The sequence below is a fragment of the Corapipo altera genome, unplaced genomic scaffold (assembly GCF_003945725.1).
Source record: "Corapipo altera isolate COAL_440 unplaced genomic scaffold, ASM394572v1 2b, whole genome shotgun sequence".
Lineage (NCBI taxonomy): Eukaryota > Metazoa > Chordata > Aves > Passeriformes > Pipridae > Corapipo > Corapipo altera.
In genome coordinates, this window is record NW_020884874.1 from 36844842 (window position 1) to 36865623 (window position 20782).

The following is a 20782-nucleotide window of genomic DNA, read 5'->3' on the forward strand; positions in this document are numbered from 1 at the left end:
AAATGTGGCAGTGAACACCTATTTCCTCAAAATGTGGCAGTGAACACACCTGTTTAGATTCTACACACACACACACTTACTGATAATTACTGCTGTTTTATTCAGCAATCTACATGTTTTAACACATGATGATAGCATCTGCAACAAAAATGTATAAAATTGTTAGAGGTCCGTGGTCATGCTATTAATGATACAAAAGCCCCTTATCCTCACTCATAATTCCTGTGTTTAAGACAAGCTGGCACATTTTACTACACTGTAAATGTGCCTACAAACTATGGACTGGAATTGTTCACTCCCTTGCCTTACTACCTTTCCACATTAAGTTATGCCATGAGTTTCTACTCACTGAGAGAGTTGAACAAGCAGAAAATTAAAAAACAATTGAGATTTACAGAACTTTCACATGACAAAAGGAAAGGAGGAGGTAGAAGAGTCAGGAATGAAGTTGAGCCTGAAAAGAAGGGAGGGGCAGAGAAAAGTGGTTTTTGTTTTTGTTCTCATTTCTCACTATCCTAATCTATTAAGCAGAAATAAATTAATTTCCTTAAGATGAATTTGTTTTGCCAATGACAGTAATTGTTCAGTGATCTTTTTGAAGTGTCCTTATTTCAACCCACAAACTATTCATTATATTTTCTCCCCATCCTAATGAAGACAGGGAGTGGAGTGATAGAGCAGCTTGGTAGGCACCCTGTGGCCAGTTAAGGTTAACCCACCACACTGAGCACAGATGAATGAAGTGCTATAGTCATATGCTTGACTTGAAAACAAATAGCCAAACATTCTTGTTGCTTCCAGAGTCTCCTTTCTACCCTGTGCTGCTACGTATTTTGTCTACAACACTGTCATACTTCCACCTCTCAAAGAAGACATCTTCATAGCTGCCTGTAAAAACATACTGTCATGCACAGCTGTCTGAGCAAGACATGCTAGGAAAATTAGCTAAAGTCCAACATCAGACTTCCTTTTTAATTCAGTGACACTGCTCTTCAGACTCTTCTCCTTATGTTCTTCCTTCTCTACAGGAAAAGCCACAAAGATTTATAGCTAAAAATCTGCTAAAAGGAAACAAATTCAATCTACCTCAAATAGGAGAGGAAGGAGATTTAGGGGAATAACAATATTGGGGGCTGGATAAGGGCATCCAAATGAAAAACTTCATTCAGACATATCACACACGGACAAATAACAGTTCTTACTGCTTAAAGGAGAACATTGAGTAAAGACAAATTTAAATAAAGTCAAAACTCTCAGTCTCTTAAAAGTTGTCAAAAATTAAAAAGCTCTTCTAAAAAAAGTAACAACAGTTAAAACTATGATAACCATTGATTTATTAAACAAAGGAGCACCAATTCTGTGTTCAACACAAGAATTCCACTCCCCTCAATACATGCAGTTCCTGAGAAATTAAATTCCAAAATAGAAAAAGGAAAACTTGCTTTTTCTTCTTTATAAAAAGCTTCCATGAAAGTTTGTGCAGAATTAGAAAGCTTTGGGGTTTGAAACATTTTTTCCAGAATGACTGCCTTTGGAGTTTGTGACAGCTTGAAAATTAAGTGTCCCATTTCCCAAAACTTCAAGACAAGGACCATTCCACCCATGGTCGGAGGCTAGCAGATGAGCATTCTACAGAAGTGGCCAATACTGAATTAGTCTATCAGTTATTACAGTGAATTGGGCATATTTAAAATCTGGCCCTTAACAAAATAATTATGTCAGTTTATTTGTTTTCTGCAGAAATTGAGACCACTTATTCACTGATTTAACAGATAAGTGGTCATGCAGTACTTCGTAAGGCTTACTTCCTAATGGGAAAACAAGCTACTCAACAGTATGACAATACTACTACTATGGTAATGTGAAAGGAAGACTGCTTGAAAAACTTGACCTTTCCATTGGAAAACCACACTAGACTGACAAAAAACCCCTAAGAGCAGTCATATGGTTAAAGGGAGCAATGGCAGGCAAGAATTCCTGTATATTGCTGTTAAAAAAGCCAAAAAATGGATTTCTTTTATCTTACATCAGACAAATACTGGCTTCACCAAAGTCCAACAGTATTGCTTACAACCAAAAATGTTAAAATTTTAAAATCCAGAAACCACTCTCATCCACTTATTATAATGTTTCAACTTCTGAATCTAGCTGTTGATATACAGCTTCAAAGGCTGAATTTGAGGGGGTTTCTGCATTGTGGTAATTTCTACCCATACATATGTGTTTATCATCGGCACCAATAGAGTATATTTCTCTGCAGCTCACATACTGTACTCTTGTCATCAGTACCTGCTATGGACAAATGCCAGATGTGAAAAGCAGAAGTGTTAATTTTTATATCCCTCTCAGTAAATACAAACTCATGGGTTTGAAATCCAGTCCTTCAAGCCAAGCAATTGACAATGTTAAAAAGGCAAGGCAAGTTTCAAGGAAAAATACTGAGGGCTGTATCTATTTCATGGAATGAATATGTTAGAATGCGCAGAACAAAGATGGTTGATTTTGTATGCAACAAGAATAAAGAAATAGCTACATCACCACTCTTCAAAAACAAATTTCCAAGCCTTTGGAGATATGCCATGCCACACAAACACAGACTCCAAGACTGCTACTAGAGCAGATTTCTTTGGGAAAAGAAAGCCCACAATGAAAACAAATCCAGATCTGGCAGAAAGTGTTTTTCAAAATGTCCTTGTGAAGACATCTTTAAGTTAACCTTCATTCAAAAATTTGATATAAATTCATACCCAAGATCAGTCTGAAACATAAAATTGCATGTTGCAGCAAACTGAAGTACTGCCATCCACTCTTCTACCACCCAACACACACAGTCTCACCCAGAAGAACTGGGATTTTTTTTAAGACTGTTATATTCCTTGAGTTCTGGTTACCATCAGCATAGCATTGTGTCACACTTTCCCTCCAGCAGCAAAGCAATTGTGTTATTTTAATTTATTTCTGAACTTCCCCCTTTCACACTGATTTGAGGATTCACCCTAACCAAGAGGGGAAAAAAATTATCCTTGTTTTATGGCAATGCTTTACGTAATTCCCTCCTCAGAGTGCACTAGTCTGTGCTGAGGGTCAAAAACATCAACAGTCAAAAACTCTGTTTTCTCTAAGTCAGTGCCTACACGTATGGCTTGCATCAGAAAAAGCACTACTGTGAAAGAGGTAACTCCTACTGGCAGCTAAATGCTTTAAAACCTGGAACAACAAAATAGCATAACTTTGTAGGAAGATACTCAGAAAAAACTTTGTGAGAAAGGAACTACACAGCTACTTATTTGCAGCAGTCTAGTATCAGCTGGAAGGGAGAAAGTAGAAAAGTCAGAGGGACAACACAGTTACCTGATGCAAAGAAAGCCAATCAGCATAGGAAGAGAACCTACTCAGTGATCTTTATAAACTCAATCAAAGCTCCCTTTCTGGATCAGAGCCAGAAAGGCTCTGATGCTTCTTGGTAGAGAAATGAACTAATCATCTGAACACAGAACTGAATGTTTTTCAGTAACATGTTGAAAATAAGCATTCATTTTAACTTTTACATTTGGTAGCCTCTGCACACTTCTGTAAAATGATTCAAAGAAAGCTTACTAAACCTTTGTTGAATTTCAAGCATTGGCTACGCACCGAGATTTTCTTTTAAAATGACAACTGTATGTGGAAGATGCTGTTCAGGTTCTGCAGAAGACTTTTTATATAGAACAACATGTTTCTACAAGGACTCTTGGGAGCTACTTGGTCTCCCAAAGGTTATCACTTTCTGTAACTGTCAAGGAAAATAATAGTGTAGATTAAGATTTCATTCCTCTTAGTTAACAGCATACAACGAGGAGAACAAAAAGAGGAAAAAAAAAAAAAGGACTGTCAAATTTTTAATTAAGCACACTTATGCATTAATCATGACCATATGGTCATAGTATTATGCCATAAAATAGTTCAGTAACGGTGTATTTCCTCCCACAGACAAAAATAAAGTACAAATGACCTGACCACATGGATTTTACTCTACGTCTTCAGTCCTTTGTAGAGTAAATTATTATAAAGTCCTATCCTTGTGACATTTCAGGTTAACATTTCTCTGGTTTGGAACGCATGTTCAACTACAGCTGTTTAACAACCCAAGATGTAGAAAATAAGGTGTTGGTCTGCAGCCCCATGTAGAAAACCAAAGGCTCCAATATGACTGTTGCTTCAAACTGCAACCCAGAATAAATGGTGATATGAAAGAAGGAATCACATATTTTGCTATTCTCAAATAGAAACAACTCCAGCATATTTAAGAAGTCTTAAATTGTAAACAGTACAACGGTAAAAATATCAGAAGCAGATTAAATTAGCCTTTATTTATAAGACATAATACTTTCCACTTACATTCAATGCAAACAGTTTATAAAGTAAAATAGCATGCTTACATCAAATGGTAAAAATATTTTGGAAAAATGGTGCTCATTATTTCTTGTTGGAATAGTAGAAAACTCCATTCCAATTTCTTTTACAGCAACATGACAAGATGGGTTTTGTTTTAAGAAACAAAGGTGGACAGAGAGGGATGTTGAATATGCAACACATTTAGAACTAGTGTATCTCTAACAAGACAGATGCAAAATAGAGCCTTGGCAAACGAACACTGCTGTAAAATAAAAAGCTTCTCCCAATGAACAGCCCAAGCCTACCACTGAAGTAAAGTTTGAAAACCATATTGCAAAAATAGCAAACGAGATAAAATTTGTAGATACCCAATCCCTTTAATAAACTAAGTTGTCACTTTCACCTCTCTTTTATAATTACAGATTGCCTCTCAAAACACCTTCTGATCTATTTTGAAATATGCTGAAGTTGTAGAACATTAAGATAGGCATTGACACCTTTATAGCCAGCGCCACTCATTAGCAGGAGCGATGGCCCAAGAAGAAAGGAAGACTAAAAAAACAAGTTCAACGCCAACTGTTCCATACCACAGAGAGGCACTGAATGCAGTGGGGCCACAGGCATTCCATGTTCACCAGGATCTAATTCACTACCTGTCAAAACTTACTGTGAGTTCTCAAACAGCCATCAATGCAAAAAAATGACATGTATTCTAGCTTTATAGATAACCTAAACCCAGTATTTCAATAGCTGTAATCACAGTGATGGTTACAGAGTAAACTGTGCCTTCTCTAAAGAGATTTTCAATACCTTAGTTTTGCCACAGTTCAAGCTGTAACTTCACTTGTGGGTCCTCTCAGCCAGCTAAGTATTTCCAACAGTTTTTGAAGCACAATTTGCGGCTGCAGAAAACCCAGATTTTTAAAGATTACTGCAATTTGAAACCTTTTTTAAAATGTATCCATCAAAAGTGGGTACAATCAAAATCAGCTGGCATCCTAGGATGACACACCATGACTAGTATATTTTTTTCTTAGTTTTGAACACCCATACACAACATAATTAATTTCTCTCTATATATGACATACTTTATAGCTACCAAAAAAGCCATCTTAGTACCACGACAGATGTGGATTCCGTTTCTAGAAGCCTCTTTCTTTGCTAATGCAAATCTGAAGGGAGCTGACAGTCCATGAAAAAACCCAATTGTTATCATTAAAATCCAAATGTGACTGAAAAAGAAATAAATCAGTCAAGTCGTCAAGAAGTGACCAAAGGTCAACTAGAGGGATACAACAGCCCAAACAACAGAACAAACATGAAGAGAACAGCTTTCCATTCATATTTGCTCTTAATGGGAAATAATTGCTTTCATCTGCAAATAAACTTAGTAAACAGGTATACTGAACAGCTCAGTCTACAACTACTTTGTTATTCTTAGCACAGAGACTATTTATTGTTTTGTAAAACTCAAAGCTAAGAGAATGTAATAGGATAATTAAAATTATATATTGTTACTACTAGTACAAATAAACATCAACCAAAAAAACCCCAACTCTGCAGAATGGTATTCTCCCCAGATTTTCTTCACTTCAACTGGATTTGACTTTCATGCAGAGAGTAGATTATACAGGCAGCGTTTTATACTAACGGTAAGATTAGTGAAAAACACATTTGTTCTCTTAGGGCTTGTGATGATTTTCTGAGATAGAAGATAGGGAAGTAAAAGGCTACACTTCTTTAAAATACCTTTTTTTGCTTTATGACCTGCAGTTTATCTTCAACCTGTTTCTTCCTTTTCTTACACAGAACGCTTTGTTGGCAACTGATGAAAATCATGTACAACCGATACTAAGCCTTTTAAAACCAAGTAGCAGCCTGCATAATTACCTTTCCCTTTTCCTGTTGCAGAACATAAGTAAAATGTCGGTGTGTGCCAGACACTATTAAAATTACTCCATTCCTGCAGCCCTTCTTTCTCCACAGAAACATTGGGCATGGGCATGAGAAACAAAAGCAGCCAGTTCCTAGTTTGAATTACTTATTGAAACAGAAACATTGAGCTTTTTCTCATATTCTACCAGTATGCAATCACTTAATGCTTAAATCTAACATCATAAAATTTCTAGTTAGTGGAAAATCTAACATCTAACTTTCTAGTGTACATCTAACTTTCTCTTTTTAAGCTCCTGGTTAGACAGCAGATTTCCCAGGATGTATTCACCACATATTCTTTATTGTATGGCAGGAATACTGCTGTGTCAGTATCAGTAGCTTTCTATTGTTGCAGAGAAAAGAGAATATGCAATTTATGTACACAATTTAGTACTTTTTTTCAACTATGATATAAAGAGCAAAGCAGCTAGAGATTCGAATACAAACTAAAGAGCACAGCACAGAAACTGGGGAAATAGAACTAATAGAACTTCTGCTGTACATATTCAGTCCCCAAAGGAGTAAGAGGGCAGAGTATGCTACAAGTCACCTCTATTATTTGAAGGACTATAAGAGCCTCATTAGCCACCAGAAGCCTAGCCATGAGTATGAGATGATAAGAGCTAGAACTGCTCTTCTAGAAAAACAGGCACAATCAAGTTAACAGCTGAAAAACTACCTGGTGCTACATGTGAGATAGATTAGGCTAGGCTAAAGTATTTAGGGAATTAAAGTTTATGTGGACAAATTAAGACCACACATTCATGCATGCTAGCACTCAAAGGAATAGTAGAAATACAGCCCATACCATATTATGCTCCTATTCAAAGAGTATAATTGGGTCAATTCCCATCTCAACAGTAGTTCTATCCATGCTAATATCATTGCAGTAACTGTCAAGCACTGCTGTTCACTGGCAGAGCTTGGAAAAGCTTTGTTTTCTCCCTTCCAACTCAGAATATTCTGTGATTCTGTGGAAGAAAAGAATGAAGTGCCTGGTCATTGAACTAGAGGTAAATAATAGCATTTAGGCATGCAATAACCACTGTAACTTCCAAAACTAGAAGGGAAGAGAGTACTTGCACTTCCTATCATTCCACTGCCATTTTCTTCACTACTTGTATAACGGTAAAAAGCCATTCAAATTCAGGGGAAAAAAATTACTATACAATTATTGTCTTAAACTGATAAGCCTGAAAAAGAAGCCTAAACCATGTCCCAAGAAAGCAAACATGCTGGCATCCCAGCTGCTACAGCCTACTGCCAGTAAGAGCATGAGAACAGTCTAAATGAAAACATCCCACAGTTGCCAGAACAGCAACTGACATACTTCCAAAAACTCTCCCATTGGAGACTTTTCTTCCATTAGTTGACAAAACAATTCGGCGCTAGAAAGTGGGTATCTGCAAGTCCTAGCTGATCACAGAGCTTTTTAATCATACTGATAAGATGCTTATGTAAAAGTACGTTTTCCAGACTGATCATTTAACTCCCTCTCTATCACCTTCCTCCAGGAAAGGGAGTGCATTGCTTTAGTCTACAGAAGACAAAAGGAGACAAATGTCTTCAACTCATTTGAAACTGCAGATATCAAGCTGTGTTACTGCAAAGTTCACATATCTAAGCAAAAAGATTTTCTCAAATATTGTAGGAGAAATAGCAGCAAACTATCAGTGTCAACGAGGAGGCCGCTGTCTTTCATTTTAAATGAAAAAAAAAAAAAAGAACAAAAATCACACCCCATTTTGCCAAAACAAGTTCTACATCTATCCTCACCTGTATAATAAAATAGAATCTCTACCTAAAAACCTGCCTTACCTAATTATGTTTAAAAAAAAAAAATCCACCATTTGCCAGGATGTTCTGACAAAGCATTATGACAGTACAAGAGCAAAGCAACACAGCTAAGGGGAATTAGGGACAAACTCAAAATAAGATGGTATATAAGACTCAAGCAAAAAGTAGTAATAATCGAAACAAACTACAGACACTTGTTTTGCATACGGAAGCAAGTGCTTCAAGTCTAAAACTCCAGGAACTTCAGCACTTCTATGGACTATTTTAATAGAAATTGGCATTTTACGTACAGCAGTTTTCCATAAGCTCTACCAGTCACATCTTTTTTAAAAGATGGCATGGATGACTATCAAGGACACGCATCCGCTAACATCCATCACCTTGCTTATTCAATATTATGAACTGCCTTCATCACAAACTGGGTGCATTAAACCTAATGTTTTTCATGTAGGTTTTAAAGTCTTCACAAGACTCTACCAAATCACTCCAGTAAAATTCCCCTTAAAAAAAAAAAAATCTTCAAAGCAATTTACAACTGAAAAAGGAATCAGTTCAGGTATAGTAATCCATTTCAAGGAATTAACATCTAAAGTACTTCTCAACTCCAAGATTCATTGAACAACTTCCCTAACCTGCCTTTTTTTTTGTTTGTTTGTTTAAATACACCAAGAACATTTCTCCAAGTTTTAAAAAAATCATTGCAGGATACATAACATTCAGGAAGTAGAAGAAAGTTTTTACATCAATTTTCTTCCGTATTTTCCAGATCTGTCACTGGAAATTTATCACAGAAATTGGGATAATAACATCATGACGTGACAGGCACAATCACAATTAATTTGAACAAATGCCATGACATTTCCAAACCGTTGCCTGCCATCTGAGCTGTAGCTGCTCTTGGAAATAAACATTAGAATATCACAATTCTAAACCAGACTGAACATACGTGAACTGGAGGTTTCAGAAGTGGTCAACACCAACCACACTAAGATTAGACACTAGATGTGGTTCACTGCTAAGTCTGGCTATTGTGGCACATCCATCACCCATTCTAGTAAGCTTAGCAAGCAGCATAAGGTCCCATCACATTTAAGTGCTGAAGACTGAAAAGCTTGAGCTACCCCATCCATACAACGTATAATTTGGGATATTATAATTTCTTTAAATCCATTCAATTACTGAGATTTAATCCATAAAACCCAATAATCTAATATAATTCACCAAGATACAGAAAAAGTTTGGTTTTGAGCAAAATGCCACACCAAGAGATAATCACATGAGAACTTCTACTGTATGACCACAGGTAACATTCACACAGAGATATCTAAATCCTACTAGGAATAAACCCCTTTTCTAATTTCATAGTGTAGAAATAACCTGTTATGACCATTCAATCTTTGGTACTTTAGAACCGTGACTCTAAACAGGGCTATAATGCAAATTACATTCAAAAGTGTCCTGAACAAGTGGTCTTTTCACCTGACTTTCCAATACTGTTGAACAGTGTTTATAACAGCCAAGTTTATCAAGAAAAAGATTTCTTATATAGAGACAACCTAGCAAACATATTATCTGAAAGAATCAAAAGTATTTTCTACATGCTTAGCTAAAAAAAAGAAAAATCACGACCAAACTTGAAACATTTGCAAACTTTAGGGAATAATAATGACAAACTGAAAAAAAAAATTTGGAAAGTCACACTCCAGGACAATCCAAGTGTATAAATTCAGGTTTTGCCTAAGTTTCTGGCTCCTGGAATTGCAAGCACATGAGAAAGCATTAGATGATTGCAGGTTGATTTTAACATCTTGGTTTTCTCACTATTGTTCCCAGGATGCGAGAAGCATTTTTCCTAGAACACCACTATGATCTGCATTAGTTATCTCAGTAGGTAAGTGAAATGGATTTTTAAGCAAATAGCTTTTGCTTTGTATAAAGACAGGTATTTTAGGTCTAGGCTAACATGAACATAAAAATCAATCTCTTGCTTATTTTTGCTAGAAAATACTCAGATATTACCGGGCATAACAGAAAAATTGTACCTTAACAAGGCATAGCGTGTTTTTACCAAGTCTCTCACAAACCTGGCAGTCACTGTGGAGAAGTCCTTCAAAAATTTTTTCACCTCTGATCAGTGTAAGTTAACATATCTCTAACTCTTGTGATACCAGTTCAACCTTTCAACTAAGAATCTACCAGGCTAAACAACACTTGCAGTTATGCTGCTATAAAGAAAAAAAGCTTCCTCGAAAAAGTGCCTTCAGACACACTTTTTGCTGTACAGAGAAGTCAAGTTTCTCCAGTTTTTGCACTTTAAGTATGAAACCTAAGGATGCAAAGAAATGCTGATACTTGCTAGCCTACTGCCCACTACCTTTTGTTGAAATACTTCTTTCAGACTCCAAATGCCTTTTTATTTAACTATCAAGACCTGCAAGTCCTTAAGATGTAGTAATTAACAGAAAGCATACAGCTTAGCATATGGGGTGGGGACATGGTCTTTGATCAATATCTATCAATTTAAGAGGTAATAAGAATGGTTCTTTGAAGAGCACCAAGTGAGAGTCAAGCCCCAACTTTCTCACTGGGCCCTCAGGGCACCTGCTACAATTACTGTTCACCCACAGTACTTACAGAGAACACTGAAAGAGTTACATGCTGTGTCAGTGGAACAAAAAAAAAGAACATTTCCTTAATTAAACCTTTAAAAAGTATTCACTAACATAGTGCTTATGGGTTATAACTATTCCACATGGTGGAACAGTCGGTTCAACATCTGTGGAGGCTAAATGACATAGCACATCTTCATTTCAGTGGCTATTGGCAAAGGAACACATTGTGTTGTGAGAGCACTAAAGAACAGCCCCTGTTTGCTCCACACAGATAATGCAGGAGAAAGTAAGAAGGCTGCTGTTGATGGATGGTCTGCTACAGTAACCAGAAGGACTTTTACATTCCACTGTAGCAGCAGACAAGCAACCAGTCCTAACAAGAACTTATTACACTGTGTGGACAACATACACAATTTTGCAACACACTCCAGCAGATAGATACTGCAATTCCATCCTCCCTATACTCTTGGTAGGCACACCTACCACAGCACAGGTTTTGTGATAGGGATGTTTCCCAACAGTTAACAATGCAACCTATAAGTATAGAGGCTGCTCACCATTACTCAGGAGCAGTTTGCTACCAAATGAAGTAATTTATGAGAAGAAAACTTTCCTTTTCCTTACCAAGGTCTTAAGAGAGCCAAAGTGCACTTGAGTGAACAGACTTTTCCATTTCACTTAAGAAAGAAAAAGGAAAGCCAAGCTATTTAAAAACCTTAACATTTCATGTCACTGAAGCATATATCCATATATACACACAACCATACTTATTGACCATTCATAAACTAAAAGGACAGCTAGAGAAAATTTATTTTAGTAACCAAAACAAATTTCAGCTATGCTCATTATCTCCAGGGTGGCTAAACATTTGGAACTTAATACAAGGAGAAAACATTTTCTTCTCATCAAGTCATAGCGCTTTGAGAATTTGTACACAATAGCATTAGTTTCGTGCCAATTCTTTGCGTAGTCTTTCCTTGGCTAAAGTTCTTTTGTTCAAGCAGACCTGTTACTCAGTACAGGCAGTCTACTGCATTTTGATAATGCTTCAACTCAGCAGAACCTCTAGTTATGCTCTGCTTCCCTTAATAAAGTGCCCAGGTTCTCTGACAATTTTACAACTTCAGAAAAGTTATTAACAACTGAACTTGCAACTTTTGCAATAGGCTCTTTTTTTCCATACAAGACCATAGTTATAAAGAAGACAAATCCAAGTTATTGCCTTTGATGTTCACTACACAGCAATTTCAGGGATATATGGAATGCTCTAAAATTCAAACTTGCTGTTCTTTTACTATCTTGTTCCTTTCCCATTTGAATTTCATAAGCAAAGCTCAAAACTAACATCTGTCCACATAGTCCCTTTACACTAATGTGCTCCTGTCAGTGGATGGAGCTATTTGAACAAGCATATTTTAACTTGTTTAAGTGACAATAAAGGTACTCTGAACAATTAACAACACTAGTGTATAAAAAAGGGATAGTAGGAAAAATAAAACAGTTTAGACAGATGAAAAGTCAACTAGGGGAAAAAAAAGCATTGATAGTACTTTGCACAGGCAACACTGCAAGGCTGTCATATTAACAAGTTACTTTGTTTCTGCAAAAGAACAACAACTCTTAACAGGAGGTGATATGCACCAAGAAAAACACACAAACAAACAAACAAATTATAAAATGCCTACCTTAAAGCCAAATAGAAGTTTAAAATACACTGCATTCCAACAGGGGATACAGCAGCCACAGTTTATAGAAAGAAAACAGATGCTGATTTTTTTCCACTTTCTTGATCATTAACGACTGCCACATGACTGATTAATTCATGATAAGACTACATGGCAAATGAACACTTAAGAGAATGATAAGTAAACATTTACTTAGTATATGTCAGTAACTTATTGGTTTCATAAAATAATTCATTCAAGGGGAGATCTCATCACAGTCTACAACTTCCTCGTGAGGGGAAGAGGAGAGGTAGGCACTGATCTTTTCTCTGTGGTGACAAGTGACAGGACCTGAGGGAATGGCCTGAAGTTCTATCAGGGGAGGTTTAGGTTGGATATTAGAAAAAGGTTCTTCACCCAGAGGGTGGTTGGGCACTGGAACAGGCTCTCCAGGGAAGTGGTCACAGCACCAAGCCTGACAGAGTTCAAGAAGCCTTTGGATGATACTGTCAGGCACATGGTGTGACTCTTGGGGACGGTCCTGGGCAGAGCCAGGAGTTGGACTCAATGATCCTTGTGGGTCCCTTCCAACTTGGCATATTCTATGGTTCTCCAGATAATGGAGGGAAACTAAAAAAACACCACCCATTTAAGTATCTTCACTTCCACTTAGCAGGAAAGGTTCACCAGACAAAGCTTTCTGTGAAAGAACCTTATGGACTTAGAGGGAATTTTAAGTGGTTCCGTTTCTGGTTATATAGACTCTCTTATGCCATGACGTCAAAGTCCCAAACACATAAACCAATTATTTTTATGTGAACATTTAACTTTTTTTTTATCTTCTTCCCTCCTCAATGCAGCCCTTATTCTTTTGAAAGCTTACATGAAAGGGAAAAGCAGAAGAGAAGACTCTACATATTTAAAAACAAACAGCATGAAAGACTACATCAAGGTTTTAAAATTTATACAGCTTAAGATACCATCACTTTGCATTACATGATGGCAATAAAACAACCTGCTAAGCATTTCCTTCTGTAACACCCACACTGATATTCCATTTCCACACTACCCTGATATATTTGGGCAATGACATTTAGACCCATATTCCTGAAAACATTGCAAATGCCTCACTGCTTCCTGAAGATTCATTTTTAGAATTCAAATGTATTGCCAAAACATGGCATTGCCAACACATTAGCAATACACATCTTCTCCTAAGTCCTAATAAAAATCACATTTAGTAACAATTTTACCCATGGCCAGGGAGTTGAAAAACTGTTTGTACACCAGCTGGCTTGACTGGTATTGACTTGTACCACTACAGCTTAACTCCTATAAAGCAGAGGTTATTTAAGAAAACTAAGTGGATCAAATCAACTCAAACAAATCATTTGCACTGACTTCATTTTAGCAGCTTACATTTTTCACCTGAGCTTCACAGGATCAACTGTGCCCCAATGTTTTCTTTTCAAACAGATTTAACTTAACCAAAAGTACTGTATATTAAATTATTTATAAATTATAGGTAGCCCACCAAAAGCCAAGCAAAACCATTTTCTAGGCTGTCTGATGGAATTATTTTTAAACAGCTCCTATGCATGCAACAAGGGTACCCAGTACCAGTACAAAAGTCTCTCTTCTATTTTGGAGTAGAGTATCATTGTGAGCAGCTTTCCAGCAGACAATATCACATCTCTCATCTGACATACCATCATTTTAACCAAACAGTATCAGATATACACAAGCACTTGGACACCTAGAACACTGAGAAATGGAAAAGGACAGGCAAGACAAAAGAGGATAAAAGAATCAGATTTCTAAGGAAAAAATGTGGAATGATCATGTAATCTTGAAGAATAAGAATGAAGCTAAGATATGTTTAAATGTTTTATATTTTTTTTCTAGGTTGGTCTAAAGACCAAGTGAGAACAATCTCATTTCAGTAATTACCACTAAGATGGATCTTTAATATTTTTTTACTTCACATGAAGTCCTATTATGCCTTTGCTAAATTAGAAAAAAGTGCTATTGTATTACTTTTCATGTTGTATTTTGGGAAGTATCTATAACGCATGGAAAGAATGACTGGCATTTATTTGCAATACACCTCAAATCAGAAGATGGACAAGACAGAACAGCTAAGGCACACGCACAATTAATTAGTGAACTACCTAATTTTTAAACTGTATCTGTTAAAGGAGATCACTGCAACTTACAGCCTTCGTACACAGAGATCATAGCAGCAAACCACAGCAGGAATGGAATAACACTGAGAAACACAGCAAACTACTACAAAATTCACACAAAAGGGAAAAATTATGGAAAAAGCTGGTTAACTACCCCACTCTGAATGAAACTACTGAAGAAGTCATTCTTCTTCCCCAGCCCCTTTTGTCTACAGCCCTGCTCTACTCCTCCATTTAGGAAACAAACACCTAACAGTAATCCAAGAGCAATAGCATCTGTATCAAAGTTAGAGTCATCAGTTTCTAACCTGGCAGGTTGCAGGAGACAACACAAGTCTTCTAGCAAAGAACTAATTTGTCAATGTCCCGACATACCAACGTGCAAAAAAAATCCCTCAGTGAAGCATTTCAAAAAAGAAGGTAAGAAAAGAGAATAGCCATATAGAACTACAGACATAAACAGACTGCACATAATTTGCATACAACTGTCTTTTCATTGCACTCAAAGTTTTATGAAGTCATCCATAAAAATAAGTGACTGAATTGCCAAGACAGTAAATTTGTTAAGTGACATGTTAGATTAAGAAAATATACATGTATGACATTTTTACATTCTGGTGAGAGAATGACAGATTTGATATTGAAGTGCCTGGGCATTTAATCTCTTTCCCATTTATTACAGAATCGTATAAAATAAAGATCTATTAAGAAAAACTGTTACCTGTTATAGGGAGGAACATCCTTTCTTGTCTCCTTGCACCTTCTAGGAAGTAAATGCCAAAGGACACATGATATTTTGAATTTAACCTCTGATATCTTCACTTGTCTAAAGGTCAATGTATTATAAAATAACATCTACTGTCACATCACATAGGGGACTTAAGTTACATTTAAAAATGATGCAGCAAAGTAAACTTAATATTTAGAAATTAAAACAGGCAATGCCTTCCTGAGATGAAAGAAGCCACCAGAATTGGAGAGGTTACTTATAACCCCCTTGAAAAAAGCTCTACTTCCCATACTGAGAGAAACACTCAAGTTGCACTCCACAATTTCATTCTCTGACAGAAACAGATTAATGAATCTAAAGTTAAGATGTATTTCCTCTCCTCCTTACTTAAACCTTCAAAAATAAACTTAGGTACACTAACACTCTAGTTTAAGTAGAAAGAGAGCAAGAGCTCCATACATGACATTATGTATAATGGCAATAAGAGCCTCATTTAATAGTAACTGAAATAGTACAAGGGTTCAAAAAAAAGGGTGGGAGAAGAAAGATTTGTGTATGCTGAAAGGAGTTTTTCTAAAGTTTTATCGTTATAGAACAAGAACTTACAAGACTTGCTCCTTTTTTCCCTACTTTACTCAAAGTGATCGAGTCACATACTTGAGATGAAGCATCACCTTTTACCTTTGGCTTTATTTCACCTCAGCTAGCTCCATAGTACAGTCACCTATCAAAAATCTGCTTCAAGATAAAGAAAAAAGTCTAAACAAACAAAACCAGAATATGGAAAGAAAAACCAGCACTATGTACAGGGTACTAACCAGTTCCACAGGAAAAGCCTGCCTCCTTGTGGCTCAACTAGCCGTAAATTAGATTTCTCCAATTCGCTCCATTACACCCAGTAAATCCGGTGAGCCAAGAAAGTAACAGGCTTCTAGTTGATGAAACAAGAAAGATGTTTCTAGTTTTAGGAAGTATTGGTGAAAGCTATCCAGCACTTATTAGCGAAATACTGGTTTTAGCCTCCTCCTCTAGATAGGGTGGGAGGCGACAGAGGTTCAACTTAAAACCAACTGATATTCTTTACATGGTAACAAACACAAAAGCTTGTCAGCACTCTGGTACTTAAATCCAGAAGGCTCCTAACCTTGGTTCAGATGTGCCTTAACCTAGCAGGCCTCTCTTGATGCCTCAGCTTTCAATGGTAAATCCCCATTCTGCCTACAGGTCTCCTTCTGGGAATGCCTCAGAGGATTTCACTCCTGGCAGCAGCAAAGCATTTGGCATTTTGAACAAGATGCAGACATTCCTCTGTCCAGCCTGAAGGGCTCAATTACATGGGGCTACTTTCTTAATGCCCAGAAGAGTGAGTTCTTTAGAAACCAGCTGGGGGGGTTGGCTGGGTTTGGTGTGGGGTTTAGTTTTTCTTTTTTACATTTCTTTTTTATTTTAATTCAGTCACTCTATTGTGCAAGAGCTTACTGGTTCAAGAACTCAAAATCTGTGTGACAATATACAAATTCAAATTTGCACCAGTCTTAGGAGGGGATCACACCATCAGGATGACTTTGGCTTTCTAACCATCTTGCAGAAGTTGCTCCATTTTCATGCAAGTCTGAGGCAGAGAGCATGAACCATTTCTGCTATAGGTTAGGAAATTTATCCATGAAAAGAAGTGAGCTTCCAGTCTCCACTCCAAAGGTTTTTTAATATAAAACACATTAAGTGAACACAAAAGTAGCCTATATTTTTTTCAGTCTCATAACTGTTGGGCTTGCTTTCTTCTATGTCGCACCATCTGTATAAGAATTATTTCTCTAACCTTTAGACATGTGAATCAGACTCACTCTTTCCAATCTACAACCCAGTGACCCAGTTGGAAAAGGAGTGAACTGAACATGGCTCTCTCATGTTTACAATAATTTTACTGGAGATTCACTGGAGAAGGGGGGAAAAAAAAAAAAAAAAGACATTTCTGTGCCCTTCAAGACCATTTGGAATGACAGGCTTTGATTCTACCCTTTTCTTCTTCTCAAGAAGAAATGGAAAGAGAGAAAAAAAAAAAAAGCTTGTCACACCCTAAATTCCTGGCAAGGAAGATATCACCTCTTTCTACTACAGTTTTTACACCTGGGTACAGAATGAAGCATTAGCACCTTCCTCCTTTTTTTTTTTTGTTATTATTATTTAAACATTTACCAACGACACAGGTTCTTCCTTGTGTGTTTTAGACCCTTTTTCATGCCTGCTCAGCTCCTACCAGGCCAAAGCACGGCACACAGAGCTGAGGACTTCACCACTGTTGACAGGGGCTAAAAACTTTATCAAGGCTGTACCACACAATGCAACATCCAAATAGCTTCACAGATCTCATTAGAAAGGTTGTAAATGGAGAACCAAAACAAGTAGAAGCTTAGATTAACTCTGACACTACTCTAATAAGAAGGGCAAAGGGGAAAAAAAAAAAAAATATCGCTCCTTTCTCTTACTCAGGTACAATCCTGGCAAAGGGTAAACACCTTCAACTCTACTGAAGGAAAAGGGAATTGGTGGTGTTCAACACAGCACAGGACTCGGTGCCATATCAAAAAAGTCCAGTATGTCTGGATAACATACTAGGCCTGTGTATCAGAAAAAAAAAAAAAGATCATCCTTATGAAAAAACACATTCTATTTGTATAACTAGATCTGTAATTAACATGTAAATTACTTACTCGCACAAATGAAGAACTATCCCCTCCTGGCTTTTGTAATTTTATAGACTGAACACGGGAGAGACTTCAATTTATTAAAAGTTATGTTCTTCTGTAAGCAATTTCTGTTTCCATTATACTGAAATACTGGGCAAGTAATAAGGACTACATGAAGTCATACACATCAAGAAATTTACAACAGCAGGGTTTCTGCTCATAAGTTTAAGACAGTTTGTGTTTTTTGCTTTACACTAGTGTCTGACACTAAGTTAATAAGCCTTTTATTCAGATTCAAAAGCTATTACATTACACACATCATCTTCGACATACACTTGCTAACCTGTGCCGAAGCCCAGGATTAAATTTTATGCTTCACTGACAGAAAATAGAATCCTAAATCACCAATCCACATATAATAGTTAATTTCCCCACTTGTTACTTGTGGCCACAGTACCTATTTTCTTCGTTACCACAGCCTTAAACTTTCTCATTTTTGAACTGAACACTGAGCTTCAGCTCAGGTCTACAAAATGTCTCATTTTCTTTAAATTACCTTCACTAAACTTTACCAGTTACCCAGACCAGTAAGGTTTACTAAATTTTGTGCAGAATGATACCAAATTACACTACCAAAGCAAGTATCAGGATCATTAATCTCTTAAAACTATAATAAAAACTGCTACTAATATCAATAATAAACAGCAACAGGTTCTAGTAGATTAAGTACCAGACTCTTAGATGGAAAAACCGGCTTCTTTCCTATTTAATTCTCATCAAGTCTTCTAGGTGACCTTGGGCAAATCACTACCCCCACACTGCAGTTTCCCCAGCAGTAAAAATGAATTGAACAGAATTGCAAATTTGTCTGGAAACTTCAAATGAAACAGACCATAAGAGTTAAAAATATATTTCCCTATCTACAGATACATTTGCCTTGATAGCTTTTCTTTATCCCATTATACAGCAGCAGCAGCCTAAGATTGCTTTTACTTTCTAAATACATTCTAGTCGTTCTTCAAGAAAAGCTTTAGGCTACTGTCTTACTTTTTATCACATGCTTGATCTATTTCTGCTACTGTATCTACTTCGAAGGACCAAGAGCTTGTAGCTGGCAATACATACTTAACACTTACTTTAATATATTACATCAAAAGTTGCTGTTGAACTCATTCCTAAGCTACAGAGAGAATAAAAAACAGGACACATCAGAACAGAGAGCCAATTATCAGCAAGCAGTGACTCATTATCTAGACCCTTGCTCACGCAAGTAACCATCAAGTATTTGCTTCCATGATCTGCCACAGGAACATCAGCTGGCTTTTAGAGGGAATACATACATTGATGAACCGAACTGCATCAAAGCAACAAGAAAATATTTCTCTTTTTATGCAGAGCCAGACTTAAGAAACACTACTTTTCATTTAACAGACGACAGCCATTATATTAGTGAATAACACCATTTAACTGTGGCACACTTTGTTCACTTGCCCTCTTTCCACTTCCTTTTTTTTTTTTTTGCGAAAAATGACAGAATTATGAGATGCTTTTTCACCTTTTCTACTCCAAAACAGAAGGTTTAAACAATAGTTTCTAAAAGCTCTTCGATTTGCTAATCTTGGGGGGGGAAGCCCACTAAAGAAAAAAGCACTTATTTTTCTAAGCAGAGACAGTGGATAAAGTCGCCAGTTCCCACATCACACTACAACAATTGTTTTGATTGACACAAACGTGAACTATGACGTGCCCAACTTCCAGCTGTGCTCGTGATCAATGAATTACTACAACACATTCAAAAGTCTACTTAACAACTTGGTGGCCAGAACAACGAAAAATTAATCCTCCACTGTCCACAGGCAACTTCTTGAATATTAGTAACTGAGCTGTTACAAGACGAAGAAAGAGACAGACCTTCCACGCCACAGCCATGAAACGTGACAAATCCAGCTATTTCCCAGAATATTGCAAAACCGGTCAGAAAACGGTATCTTTAAGGCACAGTGCTAAGGAGAAACGAAACAGCTGTGCATCTAAAGGGAAAATGCGTTTGCAGCTCGGATCCTCGGCGTGTCCTCCAGGTGGGAACACGAGCTCGAACGACTCCGGCGGGGGAAAGAAGGAAGGAAGGGGCAGACGGGGAGCGGAGACAGGCGGGGCCCCCCCGCCCTTCCCTCCCACACCAACTTCCCCCGTTCCCGGGACGTGGCCGGCCGCAGTTGGATAGGGAGCGACGTGACGGGGCTGAAACCGGTCTGAAGTCCACAAAGAAGCCATCTCCCTCCGGGAAGAGGGCTGGGGAAGGGCGGGCGGGAAGGGGGAAGGAGAAGCCCGGGGGAGTTTCACGCCGCCTGAAAGCGAGCGGCGGTGAGGAGACCTCCCCCCACCCGCCGCCCCTGCTCCACTGCCCCTGGAGCACCGGGCAGCGCTGCCCCCGCCCGGCCCGAGCCGCCCCGCTGCCGGGGCACGGAGCGGGCGCACCTTCCCCGGGATGAGCTCTCACCTTCCTCCCGCCGCCGCCGGCCAGCGCGGCGCTGCCGCCCGAGTACATGTAGTAGGCGATGCCCAGCACCCAGAGGAAGGCGAAGCAGAGCAGCAGCCGAGACCTGCGCCGCATCCTCCCTCCCGCGCCGCCGCCAGGCCACCAGGAAACGGCCGCCAGCAGCCGCCGCCTCCGCTCCTGCCGCTGCTGCCGCCGCCGCGCAGGGTCAGGGGGCAGAGGGCGAACGCCCGCCCCCCGACCAATCCCGCGCCGCCCGGCCCCGCGGGGGGCGGGCCGGCCCCGCCGCCGTCGCCATGG

At 38.2% G+C, this 20782-nt stretch overlaps 1 protein-coding gene across 2 annotated transcripts in view; it reads right to left on the minus strand.

Moving 5' to 3' along the window:
* GALNT2 (polypeptide N-acetylgalactosaminyltransferase 2) overlaps window positions 1-20662 on the minus strand; it is a 120632-nt gene extending 99970 nt beyond the window's left edge. The window contains exon 1 of one of the 2 annotated variants that reach the window (XR_003532022.1): window positions 20486-20662. Coding sequence is in view for 1 of the 2 variants with exons in the window: in XM_027669932.1 (XP_027525733.1) it covers window positions 20486-20599 (114 nt within the window). In the remaining variant the exon portion in view is untranslated. The remainder of the gene's footprint in view (window positions 1-20485) is intronic. The other variant, XM_027669932.1, reaches the window with a different exon arrangement.
* Between the last annotated feature and the right edge of the window lie 120 nt (window positions 20663-20782).